The sequence below is a fragment of the Rhinolophus sinicus genome, chromosome 15 (genome assembly GCF_057876585.1).
Source record: "Rhinolophus sinicus isolate RSI-liver-muscle chromosome 15, RSI-T2T, whole genome shotgun sequence".
NCBI lineage: Eukaryota > Metazoa > Chordata > Mammalia > Chiroptera > Rhinolophidae > Rhinolophus > Rhinolophus sinicus.
The window spans coordinates 21,000,030-21,013,521 of record NC_142515.1 but is presented as its reverse complement, the minus strand read 5'-3'; the positions used below and the strand labels follow the sequence as shown (position 1 = coordinate 21,013,521).

Below are 13,492 nucleotides of genomic sequence, written 5' to 3'. Positions count from 1 at the left end.
AGGATAACCCCAAGCTTCGAGGATTGTCCTTTCCTGAATGATGGCTAAATTAATCTCCCCAAGCACAGTTCAAGTTAGGGTACATCGGTATTCAGGAGTTTTTGATGTCTGCCCACTATCAGCTGAATTAAGTATAGGTGTATATATTAAGTATATACACCTTGGCTGGACATACAAGGTTAGCTATAGCATCGACGTCCCTTCATTCCCCGCTACACCTGTGTAAAACTTGATGCTCCAGACAAATTGGACCACTTCTTGTGTCTCCACCTTCCCCACGTTTGTTTTGTCTACACAGATATCATTGCCCAAAAGTCCACCTACCCTGCCTGCAAAACCATCCTTCAAGGCCATTTCAAATGCCACCTTCAAAATGACTTAACAAACCTTCATTTGGCCTGTTTCCCGCCTCTGAATTCCCACAGCACTTTGTGACGTTCTCCCTCAGTGAAATGATCCTAACCCTACCTGGCTGGAATTACATGACTAGCTGTCGTATTCTCTTTAATAACATAACCCCCTGGAGGGCAGAGATTATGAGATTATATATTTGCCATCTATGTCAACTCTGGAGCACCTTGCTCAGTGTTTTCCACATTACAGAGGCTAGATAAATGTCTACTCCAAAGCATTTATGATAAGCCATGAAAATTATTAGAAACAATATACAGGAAGGAAATAGTGAACAATATAAGACTACACATGATTAAATCCTAAATTGTGTATAGCATATTACAAGTGTGCTAGGAGTTTGGAGACGAGAAACACTGCTTGATAATTCATTTTACAAACACATGTAGGTGCTAACTTACTCTGCAGTAATCTCTGGGATTACATTTAGGAACCAAAGAATGAGTAAAACCCAGTGCCTGACTTCCAAGACTTGATGACTATGGCAAGACAGACATGCACTGGGGCACTGTCATAGCACAGGATGAGGCTGTAACAAAGCAGTGAGTCTGAAGGATCCCCAGACAGGGGCACCCAACTGTGCCTGAAGGTTGGGGTGAGGACAGGGAAGGCTTGACAGAGGACAATTTCACCAGGTAGACAAGAAAGAGAGGCCATCCCAGACAAAGGTAATTGGAAATGGCAGCAGGCAGAACTGGGGGAGAGCACAGGAAAGATGAGGACTTCTAAAAAGGCTCAAGTGGGAGGAGGTGACACTGGAAAAGCAGGCCAGAAAATAGGCTTACATTTTAGAGATAGGTAGGATGGCTTTGTGGATGAGAGATTAGAGAGCAAACTAAGCCTGGAGGGTACAAATGAGAGCAAAGGGAAGAGTGGGGCTGAGGGAGGAAAGTCAAACCTTGTGGTCTCACGTTTATCAGTGAAGTGTGAATCAAGGAAGGGGAGAGGGAGTAGATGAAGGACCCTGCAGTTGGGAAAACTTGCTGTAGGATGTGGTGTTTGAGCTGGGAACTGGAAGATTCAGACAGCAAAGTGCCACAGGAATTAGCTAGGAGGCATGTCTGTGAAATGAGATGGAAGAACTGACTGGCTAGACAGAAAATTCACACTTGGGAATAGTAGGAACTAATACCAATGGAGCTGGTAGGGTCAGACTAGAGAGAGCTTAAAATCAAGGCAGAGCAGTCCTTGAATAACATGTTGAAAATGGTCTTCAAAAAGGGCAGTCTGGCAGGGATGAGCTGCCTGGTTTGGGTCAGTTTGTAGATTAAGGTCAATGAAGTCAGTCCTAAGTTGCTGCAAAAATCAAGGTGTGAAATAATAAGAGCAAGTGGAATAGAGGGTGCATTGGACAGGTTTGGGGAGCTTGCCCTGGCAATGCTCCCTTCTCGAAGAGTCTATACCTACACCCTTCTGTGACTGAGGCCCAACTCGGCCAGAGCTGATGGGACCAGGAATGGACACCAGACCTAAAGAGAATAGATAGGTTTTCTTATGAATTTTAACCACTCAACATAAAGGTAATTTTCAAGATGGCAGTTGGATTTAAAAGAGAAGACCATTATAGAGAAGGGGGTGGAGAGGGGGAGAGGGCAGGAAAGAACATGATTAGCTTATTAAACAAAACAGGCATATGTAGGGGAAAGGATAGAACATAGTAGCTAAGAATTTGGACTCTGAAGTCTTGTTGACCAGATTCAGGTATCAGCTCCACGGTTTACCAGTTTTGTGAATTCAGGCATATTTGTTAATCTCTCAATGCCTCCATTTCCTCATCTATATCATGGAGATAAAAATGTATCTCTGTAAAGTTTTTTTGAGAATTACATGAAATCTGCCATTTTGAGTGATAGCAGAATGCCTAGAGCATAGAACATTTAATAAACATTAGCTAGTTAAAAGGAATAAGACTTGGTAACTAACTACAGGAGTAAGGAGAAGGAGGAATTAAAGCTGTCTCTAAAAAAGGAAAATTGGAAACAAAACTTCCATCTTCGAATAAAAAACCATCACCAATGGCTACACTTTTAGAAATACGAAACAAAACAGGTTCTTACCCATTGGGAGTCTGTCTTCTATCTTATTAAGTATAGTCACCTTCCAGTTTTCTCCGTTAATCACTAAAAGATGACCCTCTTCACAGCCAACATACAGGTCATTTGTTGGAGTCCAGCAGTGCATAGTTGGGTGAAGCAAAGGATATAGATCATCTTTGGGCTTCAGGGAAAGATTAGAAATCTTGTGTTAAGACAACAGTCATGGCACAAGAGCCAGAGAAATACCCATTAAAACAATTTCCAACAGGAATCAAATAAATATGGACATACATATATTTATTGGTACATTTGCCAAGAGCTAAGGGAACTTCCTTCCTTCCTCCAGTTCTCTCACTACATTTTAATTTACTAGGAAAGAAAAATAAGTCATATTTGCCAACACATTCAGAATTCTAGCGTCACAGATTTTTGTGAAAGTTTTGAGTAATATCTTCTACACTGTTTCTTGGTGGACTGTTTTTGTATCTTGAATCTAAGAAAGCTATTGTCTAGCTACAATCACCCTTTCTGAGGAAGACTTTTGTCACCATTTCTCCCTCCTCGTTCTGCAGGGGGCATGGATGTGCTTTTCCTGCAGTGGCTATGGAGAGATTGGCCTAGATTCTCTGCTTAGTTAGCTTTCATGGGGAATGAGAAGAGGGGCTCTTGTCTGTTTCTGGTGGCCTTTCTAATTTGGTTCATGAGACCTCCTACATGACTTTGATTCCCTGGAAAACTCAAAGAAAAATTTATGGGACGTATGTAGAAGAAAAGCTGGCTTTGAGGACTGAAAATAATATGGACCAAAGATCTAAGGCAAATCCTGTAAAGGACGAAGGAGTGAACATTTCAGGCTTTGAACACCACAAAGATCTCTGTCACATATCCTTTTTTTTTTTTTTTTTTAACAACCCTTTAAAAAGTATAGAAAACATTCTTAGTTTGGGGCCATCGTAGTTTGTTGATTGCTGCTTTAGGCAGTAATACTCAGAATGATGTCCCTGCAGCTGTAAATGTTTGTGTCAGCACAGAGTAGGCCTTCTTGTAAGCCTAGGGCCACCTGCTCTCCTTCCTCAAGGTCAAGATAGCTGTGACAGTTATTCTGGGCATGCCCCGTCCCCCCATCCCAGCACCGTTTTAAGATTCTGAATTCAGGATACGGTAATATGGCACTTCTTTCTTTCTATTTAAACAAGTTAAACATACTAACTTACATTTGTTTGTTTAATTTGTATTGAGAACACAATGTTTAGGAATATGTGAGCTTCTTGTTATGCTATGCTATTAATATTATTTAGAATTGCATTAGCTACAACATAATGTCTTTGTTTTCTTTAGGCATCCTTATACCCACAGGAACAGACAACATTTTTAATAAGCCTTTGGGCAAACTACCAGAATTGTTAAATTCCTTGCGAGTTCTATGTTTATTTTTCATATATTCATGCGTCTAACAAGTATTTATTGGATACTTATTACATTCCAGGCACTGCTCTAGGCACAGGAATGTGGCAGTGGGCAAAACACAAAAAAATCCCTGCCCTCATAGGGCTTACATCCTGATGAGTGGAAACAGAGTAAAAATAAGTTAAGAAGTAACATATATAGAATGATATGCATTGAAAAGTGCTGTAGAGAAAAATAAAGCAGGGTAAGTTGAAAGTGGTTCCACAGTTGGGGAATACTTCACACCATATAGACAGTGATTTTTCCATTCAAAACTTCCCAATGTATGCAAGCCAGCTTTCTAAACATACTCAACTGATTGAATAATATGTATATTATATACTCCTCTTTTAATTTAGAAAAGGTGTGGTTTCAATGTACAGCAGGTTTGAAACTGCTAAAGTAACTAATTCTGCTAGATTCTCAACTGATATAAATTTGTTGCATAATTGATTTTCAACAAACATTTATTGAGTGTTGTGCCAAGTCCTAAGGAATTCTTCTTCTCAGTACGACAGTCGCCAATTGAAGGAAGAAGTAATATCAACAAATACCAGAATCAAAAAACATGGTAGGTTAGAGTAGAGGAGTGTTTAAATATTATGGGCACGAGCATAAGAAAGCAATTGGTTCTTCTTGGTGGAGTGAAGGAAGTACAGAGAATTATCATTTGGGATGGACCTTAAAACATGACTAAGACAGAAATCATACATAGGAGCAATCATCACGATAATTTTGAAAAGGATAGGTTAACTTTGTATAGTTGGTCTTTTTCATGTCCTCATACCCTTGGATTGTTAGAAAATACATATTTGAATAACAATGTGGCCACCCAGTAAACCAAAAAAAAGGGACAAAACTACTCAAATGGATTAAACTGCTGCTAATTAATGACGTTTTTGTGGTGTCTGAGACCTAACTCATAGAAAAGAATTACTCACTGAACACCGTGAATTAATCACCATTGTTTAAAAGTTTCTTGGGCTGTCTTGAGGACATATATCCTTAGACTATAAATCACAGAGGAACAGATTCTTCCTGAGATAGCAATGGGCTCAAAATCTTAAAAACACACACATATGGTTCTCACACCAGTGAATCTGCATATGCAACAGAAAGTGAGGATTAAAAATTGGAATTTTATGACCTTAGAATGTTAAACTAGTATTGTATGTGGCTTTTTTTTTTTCTTTTTTGAGGAAGGCACAGCTCACAGTGGCCCATGTGGGGATCGAACCGGCAACCTTGGTGCTACCAGCACCATGCTCTAACCAACTGAGCTAACCGGTCACCCCATGGCTTTTTTTTTACTTCAGGGTAAACCTGTGCTTCCTATTACTTCCTTTCATCAATAAATATGTTCTGTGCTTTTTAATTCTAAAAAAAACTTGAGAATTGTAAAAGAAAAGGTGCCAACAATATTTAAAAATATTTGTTGGTAACACCATCTCCTTGTTCAGTCCTCTGGAATCATAAACCAAACATTTTGGTCACTTGAAGACCAAACATGAAACATGTGAGTCCAACTTAATATTGCTTTAGAAAATATAAACACATAAATATGTTTCAGAATACTTGAGTTTATAAAAGAGATTCGTATTTAACAACTTGTTGCTTTTTTTTTCAAGGAAAGAAAAAAGGTAGATGGAAAAAAGAAACTGGATACCTGAGATTAAATTCATTGTCTTGGATCCAATTTCTGGCCAGATAACATCTGCCTTTGATTTCCCTCATGCTACTACTAGATTCCCTTTCTAATGCCCTAAATAAGTTGGGTAATGTGACACAGGCCTATTTATGCCTTTCTAGTGTTAGCTACAAGAGAGATATGGGAGTATTTAATGTTTGTCATTTTGTAAAAGTCCACAGCTGGTCAATTTTTAAGACTCTTATATAGATCAAGTCATTACTAATTTCTTTGCCTTTGGTACCTCAGTCACAAAAAATGCTATTCAAAGGAAGATGCAGAATCAAGACATTTGAAATCTATTTTTTGGTTATGCTCTCACTCATTGTACAAACATTAATTAGTGCTTTAGCCATTTTTCTCACCTTCTTTACCTATAAAATGAAAAAATAAATACTGGGAAATTTAATTTCTAATTTAAACGCAAAGTGTATATATGGCTTTATTAATACTCCTTGTATGATTTAGAGATGTCAAACTTTAACACTAAATTTGTTTTCAGAAAAAGGTTTAAATGCACTGAGTACAAAAGTGCTAGGAAATAAAGATATCTGTTTAATTATGAGCATTTTTAAAAATGGTAACTCCATATTTAAGTATTTAAGAAAGGCATTTCATAGCATTTTTCAAATCATAAGGACAATTGCCTGAATTTTAAGTGTTTTATGTAGGGTTTATCATGCTGGTGCAAAATGTGAAAGATGAGGGTTCCTACAGAGATTTACTACAGAAAAAGATTTGAGATAGTTGAAAATTTGGGGTCCTAACCATCATATACTAAATATAGAAAAACATTTTTTCAAGTTGTAAACCCTGATGTTTGATCTATTTGTGTTTACTTTGCTGCCCCACTGTGGCTGAGTGTGGTTGTATTTCCAAGGCAAGATCTGTGCTATTAAAAGGAATTAGTCATTTTCTGTAATTTAAAAAGCAAGTGTCATCCTTTAGAGCAGGGTGTCCAAACTGCAGCCTGCAGGCCAACTGCGGCCCGCGATCCATTGTTAATTGGCCTGCAGCAAATTCCAAAAATATATTTAGTTTACTTAAATAAACCAGGTGAGGCAATACACACTTCAGCACTTCACCTCGAGTGAGTGGCCCGGCTGTTTGTGTATTTTACCGCATATGGCCCTTGGTAAAAAAACGTTGAAAAAGTTTGGACACCCCTGATTTAGAGAAAACACAAAGCATACAACCATTTCTCTTGCTTGCCAGAGATTTTTTTAATAAACTACTTACCACATTGAATTATTTTGACCATCTACAGCTTAATTCTCTGCAGTGGTCAAAAACATTTGGGAACCTTTATCTCTTTTATCCTCAGCTTGGAGCTTTAACACAAGCATTAGCATAATACAGGTTGGAGAGGCTTAGAATCAAGCTCCTTACCTTCATCTCAAAGGCCCTGCATGTGCTACTTCTGCTCCCTGCCTCCCTCTTGAACATTACCTGCACCTCACAACCCCTGACTCCCCCCTTTTCTGTGCTCTAGCTACACAGGCCTTTTCTCAGCTCCTCAAACATACTGAACTTTTCTTCCCCCAGGACCTTTGCACATGCAATTCCCCCTCTGCCTAAACACTCTACCCTGTAGCATGAGTAACACCTCCTAGTCCTTAAGTCTCAGGTTAAGCGTCATCTCCTCAGAGGCCTTCCTTCACCAGCATGTTAATCTTGTCATCACCTCATCCCTCATTTATCCTGTTATAGTAATTATCACATTTTACAATGATTCAATGCATTTCTTTCCTTTGGTGTTGTTGCTCTGTCTTCCTGTTAGAATGTAAGCTCTGAGGCAGGGATTATTATGCCTGGTTGGTCACCCTATCACCCCACTGCCCACAACTGCTCCTACTACATAGAAGGAACTTGATAAATCTATTGCATGAATGAAAGAATGAATGTGCAAATGTTGACAAACTCCTTTTTGAAACTTCCTTCCACTGTTTTCCATAGCCTTGTTCTCTCCTTGATTTGCTCCTACTTCTGTGACTGTTCCTTCTCAGACTCCCCTTCTTCCTCCTAACTCTTGGCTCTCAGTTTCCTCTCTGGCTCACTTCCCTGACACACTTTCTCTCCTTTTCACCACAAGCCTCCCCTCAGTGCTTCCACTGGCCCTTCTGTGGGAATGACTGACATCTGTGTGTCTCCAGCCCTGACTTCTCTCTAACATTAGGTCCACTTTGCCAACTTCCACCTGGCATCTCCACCTGGATGCGTTCCCCACATCCCAAATTCAGTGTGTCCAACTTGAAATCACATCTGGGCTCCCTGTTCCAGTCAGCAATGCACCATTTTCCCAGTCACCCAAACTCGAAACTCCAGAGTCTTCATCTCTTGTGGTCTCCAGGGCGAATCTGTATTAAAAACCAGGATGATCCTCTCTATCCTGCAGGTCTCATGCAGGATAAGGGAAGGTAAACAGGACGAGGTGCCAGATAATTACCCTGAAAGTTTCTGCCTCTTTGCCTACTAGCCCAGCAATGGCTGACAGTGGGAGCACAGGTCCGTAGATAAGATCCTTTGGCAACGAGCTGGGGAAAATTAAGTCCTTTTCATCAAAAATTGACCCATCGTCCATAGGTAGTTTTATTGACCTGTAGAAAAAAAGAAACGGAATAATGAGATCAGCAGAAACTCGTCATTAATGTAACTGCTGTATATTGTTGGTGAGCAAGGTGGAGAGGTGTTATAACATAAAAAAAGAAACAAAATAAAACAGATAAAAGTCAAATAGATTTTAAAATATATATCATAAAAGGAGAAGTAATGCACAGTTAAAAGTTAAATACATAGGGATTTTCAAAATTTTCCAAAGTTAACATCTAAAGCAGGATTGTAAATTTGAACGTTGACAGGGTCAGGCAGGTGAAGTGTGGCAATGTGGCAATTGTGGCAAATGTGAAATTGTTTTTCCTCCTAAAAGTGGCAGGCACCACTCTGCTCCAGCCACGAGGGTGTTTGCTCACATGTGAAAAATTTTGGTTCCAAAATTTCAAGAGAATATCATAATCTGGATATTTATGAAGATCTCTCAAGTTTACTATGTTGGCAATCAATTCAAGTAAAAAATACTATGGGCCAAAATGAACATATATGTAGGTTGTATTCAGCTACCTTTGTGACCCCTGGTATCAAGAATTCATTTTCAAATTTACCATGTATCTACTTTTAATCCATAATATGGCTATCAAGATGAGTTTAGAGAATTCATGGCTTCATGCATTAAATTCAAAACCTCCTTGGTTATGTTTAATAAATGATGAATAATTTTGCAAAATGATCATGTAAAACAGTACCTACTACTCAAATATGAAGCTTAAGTATTCTGTTTGCATTCTGAACCGGAAATCCACTCACTTTGCTTATAGAAAAACCACAACTCAGCATTCAGAACTAGAAGAGAATATCCAAGGGAAGCAAAAATAGAGAAGCGTATGATAAATTACTTGCCTGTCCTGGCAAAGATCTGCTCGAGTCATGGCCTACAGGGTTGTCAACTCTGCTTAGAGCCAGATGTGGCTATTCAAAGGGTGCTTGTAGAAATGAAATTGAGACATAACGAGTACTGAGGAGAAAGAAGTGCCCTCTCTCGGGGTTCTGCATTTACAAAACTTGATTTACAAGCTTTACATTTCTCTTAAGAAGGTAATTTGTCAAAAATTGCAATTTCATGGATGTACATGGCCAACATCTCTTTAGTCTTTGACTTGAGGGAGTATGGTCAGTTCAGGGGCATCTCGAGTCTTTGAACTCTTTTCAACAAAAATACCATTATCATCAGCCATTACCAGGACATTGGTCACAGTATTTCTCTTTGACCCAGTTCTATTTAAATAGGTAACTCCCATGACTTTACTGTACGCAACTACCCTTTTGTTTGTAGATAATGTGGCTGAAGGTATGTAATCTATGTATACAATCTCCATAGCTAAACGTTTCTTATGTTTGAAATTCCAGTTGGACAGCAAAGTAATAGGAGCAAAAGGTCATAACCATTCTTTTTATACAACAGGCATGTTTTGAAACAGTAAGCACAAATAAAATTTTGGAAAATTAAATCATGCTGGAAAAAATTCTAGGAGGACTTGATATTTACAAGAAACTCATTGGGAAATCAAGTCATAGAGAATCTTTTTGAAATGCAACCACTCCAAGGTCATTTTATATATATAGAAAGATATTATAACTTAAAATGTATGTATAAAACCATTTAATTCATCAAATTGATCCAATCACATTACATGAATGCAAATATAGACCACCACTTTACTGTGTTGTAATGAAGTCTCTTACTTTGCTTTGAGATAATGTTCCTCGTTACTTCTTTCCACGGTCCACATAGTCACTGAACTTGGACTTGACAAGCACAGCTGGTGCCAGTTCATGGGGTTAAAAGTCATCTGGCTCACATCCACACCGAGTTGTGACTTCTTGCACAAAATGACATTCGATTCCCAGTTCCTTAGAGAAAAATTGCATTTGGTGAAAAATAATTCATTTGAATTTCATTATCTTGAGAATATTTAATTATCTGAAAACAATTTACATAAATTGAGACTTAATTTATTATACATTATGACATTATTATACACAACAACTATGACATTAATATCAGATTTATAAATAATCATGCTTATCATTATACTGTACCTAAGAAAGTAAAACAATTATTTTTTAAACATCATTCGGTCATATGCTGCCAAGGCTATTTTAACCTTCCTTATTAAATCTGTATTTAACTCACCCAAATTGAGAAAATGGAATATATCGTCGCACTTGCTGAAAAGTAAGTGTAGGTGTCTAAGTTTCTACATATGAGGACTCCAGAGATCTTGGCTGTACTGTACACGTTGATGCCAGTTGATCATCTACTGATATGTAAGGCGTTTCCTCAATCATTTCTGGAACATTTGGCACTTCCCCTTAACAAGGCTCCCCTGAAGTTTATACTATGGATGAAAGCGTGAGTGCAGCTTTGAAGCTGGCCACATGGAATGACCCAGATGTGTCTTATGCACAGGTACTTCCTGTACAGCTGGAAAAGGTGGTACAATGTTCCACTCTCTGAACATATAATTGTTCCAATGTCTCTAAAAACAACTACTTCAAACTGAGTTCTAATATAGAGACCATCTTAACTTTAACATTAGTGGGAAATATGCAAATGACTCAAAGGTACCATTACTTTTTTTAAAAGATGAAACTTACAAATGTTTTCTTTACCTGACAAGGAAACAATTACTATAATACGTCAATAAAAAGAGAAAGATGATAGTTAATTTAGGTCTCATTTAGCTTTTGCCCTACCAAATTTTATGCCTACGACTAGTAACTATATTAAATGTTATGATTAGGGCTTTTATTCTTTCCATTTTTTTTGTTTCAGATTTTTCATGGATATGTCCTGTGATAAAATCCAGACGGACAAGTAACCCAATGTAAAGGTATTATGTAAATTCCTATAACAAGTGAAATGTAACCCAAATGAAAGGAATTCTGCAGAATGCTAGAACTTACCACACGGCGAATTCAAACTCAGGAAGAGAGGAGTAACTAGCCAGGTAGGTGCCACAGTAACTGAACGAAAGTAAAGTGTAGTCCAGAAGAACATTGCCTAAAATATAAAATCCATTACAAGGAACTAATGATCATATTCTGAGATTAACTATAGTCTATAGTTCATTTCCCTTTTCTAACAATTTTCACGTAATCCAAAAACATTTAACTCTTTAAATAAGATCTCCTGGCTGATTTCTAACATTTTGAACAGAAAGTTAAGAGCAAAGTTAAGATCCATTTTTAAAAGATATTAGAGAGAATTAAGACTATGAATTCACCTTCTCGAGACTTCAAGGTGCAACTGAGCACACTGCACCATGTATATCCCAATGTGATTTGAAATGACCCAAGATCCATAAAACAGTCCATAAATATGTGGAACATTGTAATTAGAAGTTATTCAAACAACTTTAAATACCTTGGGGGAGATGTAATAGTTCTATTAGGTTGGTGTAAAAGTAATTGCGGTTTTTGCAATTGTTTTTTTTTTTTTTTAGAATTTTTTTTATTAGTTTCAGGTGCACAAGACAAAGTAATACTTAGATGTTTATCTTTTATATCCCTCACACTGTGTGAAACCCTCTGCCCCCATCCACTATCCCTCTGAAATTGCACAGAGACATTACATTTCCACTGTCTCTATTCCTAATGCTGTACTTCGCTTCTTGTAAGTACACACACACACACACACACACACACACACACACACAAACTTGTAGTTGAGATGCCTGATCAGTGCATTGTACACCTGAAGCTGAAGCTGAACAATAATGAATGCAATTGTTTTTAACCTTTTAAACCGCAATTACTTTTGCACCAACCTAATAGCTTACTTCCATATCTCTATACCTTAGGCCATATCTGGCCCTTCGCTTAATATCCTCCAGTCTTAGAAGCACTACAAAAAGCTCTATTCTCATTCGTACCAGAGTTGAAGAAATGAAACATGACTTTAAAAGTCTTAGCAACAGTGTGTTTAAAACGTGTATCATGAGGATGCTAAAACGGAAGTGTCTGCTTCTGCCTCCCTGCATGTGAGGCTCTGGTTTCCCTTCTCCTTTATCTGCTGCTCTTTGCCTTGTCCTACGCCTGTCTTTGTTACATTCATGTCCTTATTGCTGCTTCTGTGTATTTTTAATGGCTCTGTTTCCTGCTTTTTTACCCTTCTCACTTTAATTGACCACAATATAATGCTAAACTTGGTCACTTATTGAATTTATTTAGCATAGTCTGATCTACCAACAAACAAACAAACAAACAAACAAACAAAAAGTCTGTATTTTTTTAAACATCAAAAATGTTTTATTTCAATAGTCATTTTAAAAAGTGTCATTTAAACCAAGATGAGATTTTTTTCTGCTTATTAAGGTCACTTTGTTTTTTTAAAGCCGATACTTGATAGGCAGAGTGCAGTGAAATTGGTAGCACTTTTTTGCTAAAGGTGGGAGTATAAATTGATACAATCATTCTGGGAAGTAAATATTTACTCTATCGGACTCAGTCAAACCCACTTCAAGACCTAGAATTCACTTTTAAGGAAGTAATCAGAAATATGGTCAAAGGTTTGTGTGCAAAGGAGTTGCACTGTCATCGTAGCAAAAGACTGAAAACAACCTACAATTTCCAAAACCATGAATATGGTTAAATAAGTTAAAATATCCCATCAAGTGATTATGCAAACATTAAAATTCACATTTTCAAAGAATTCATTATAAAATGCTCAATAACATGCAACAACAACAAACTAATAGGAGTAATACTATGTATGATCCAAGTTTCATTTTTTAAAATGAATTATGTATATTTAATCCATGATTATTATAGCCAGAAAAAGTAAAGTTACAGTTAAAGAAAAAAATATGTATTTTGTGGTGTGGGCAAGTTCCTTTTCCATTATTCTAATGGGATATTTGTCTTTTTTCTAATTGTTTCATAAATGCTCTGAAAATATTTGATCATAGTCATTCCAAATATTTTCCTCAGTTTATTTGCCTTTTAAGTTTTCATGGTACTTTTGATGTTCCTTAAGTTTTAAATTTGTATCTAATCTGTCAATCTTTCTATTTTTAATTTTTTCCTTTCTATGAAAAGTTCTTCCTCATCCAAAAATCATTTCAATTTTCTACCATATTTTCTTCTACTTTTCAATGGGTTTGTTGTTGATATGGAACTCTTATTTTCGGCTGATACATGTTTTGATGTATACTATGGGTACCTAATTTGATACTTCTGTTCAAATAGTTCTCCTAACACCACTGTTGAATAATCCATATCATCTATTTTTTTTTGTGTGTAGGAGTGTCTTTTATCATGTACTTAGCTTTATAATAAGAGGGACCAAAAAAATGTA

The 13,492-nt window shown here is 37.2% G+C and overlaps 1 protein-coding gene across 1 annotated transcript in view; it reads right to left on the bottom strand.

The window, feature by feature from the left end:
- CFAP43 (cilia and flagella associated protein 43) overlaps positions 1 to 13,492 on the bottom strand; it is a 73,617-nt gene that overhangs the window by 56,544 nt on the left and 3,581 nt on the right. The window contains exons 3-6 of the mRNA XM_019725074.3: positions 11,101 to 11,197; positions 9,877 to 10,044; positions 8,027 to 8,177; positions 2,469 to 2,628 (exon numbers count right to left, since the gene is read on the bottom strand). Coding sequence (XP_019580633.3) covers positions 2,469 to 2,628; positions 8,027 to 8,177; positions 9,877 to 10,044; positions 11,101 to 11,197 — 576 coding nt within the window. The remainder of the gene's footprint in view (positions 1 to 2,468; positions 2,629 to 8,026; positions 8,178 to 9,876; positions 10,045 to 11,100; positions 11,198 to 13,492) is intronic.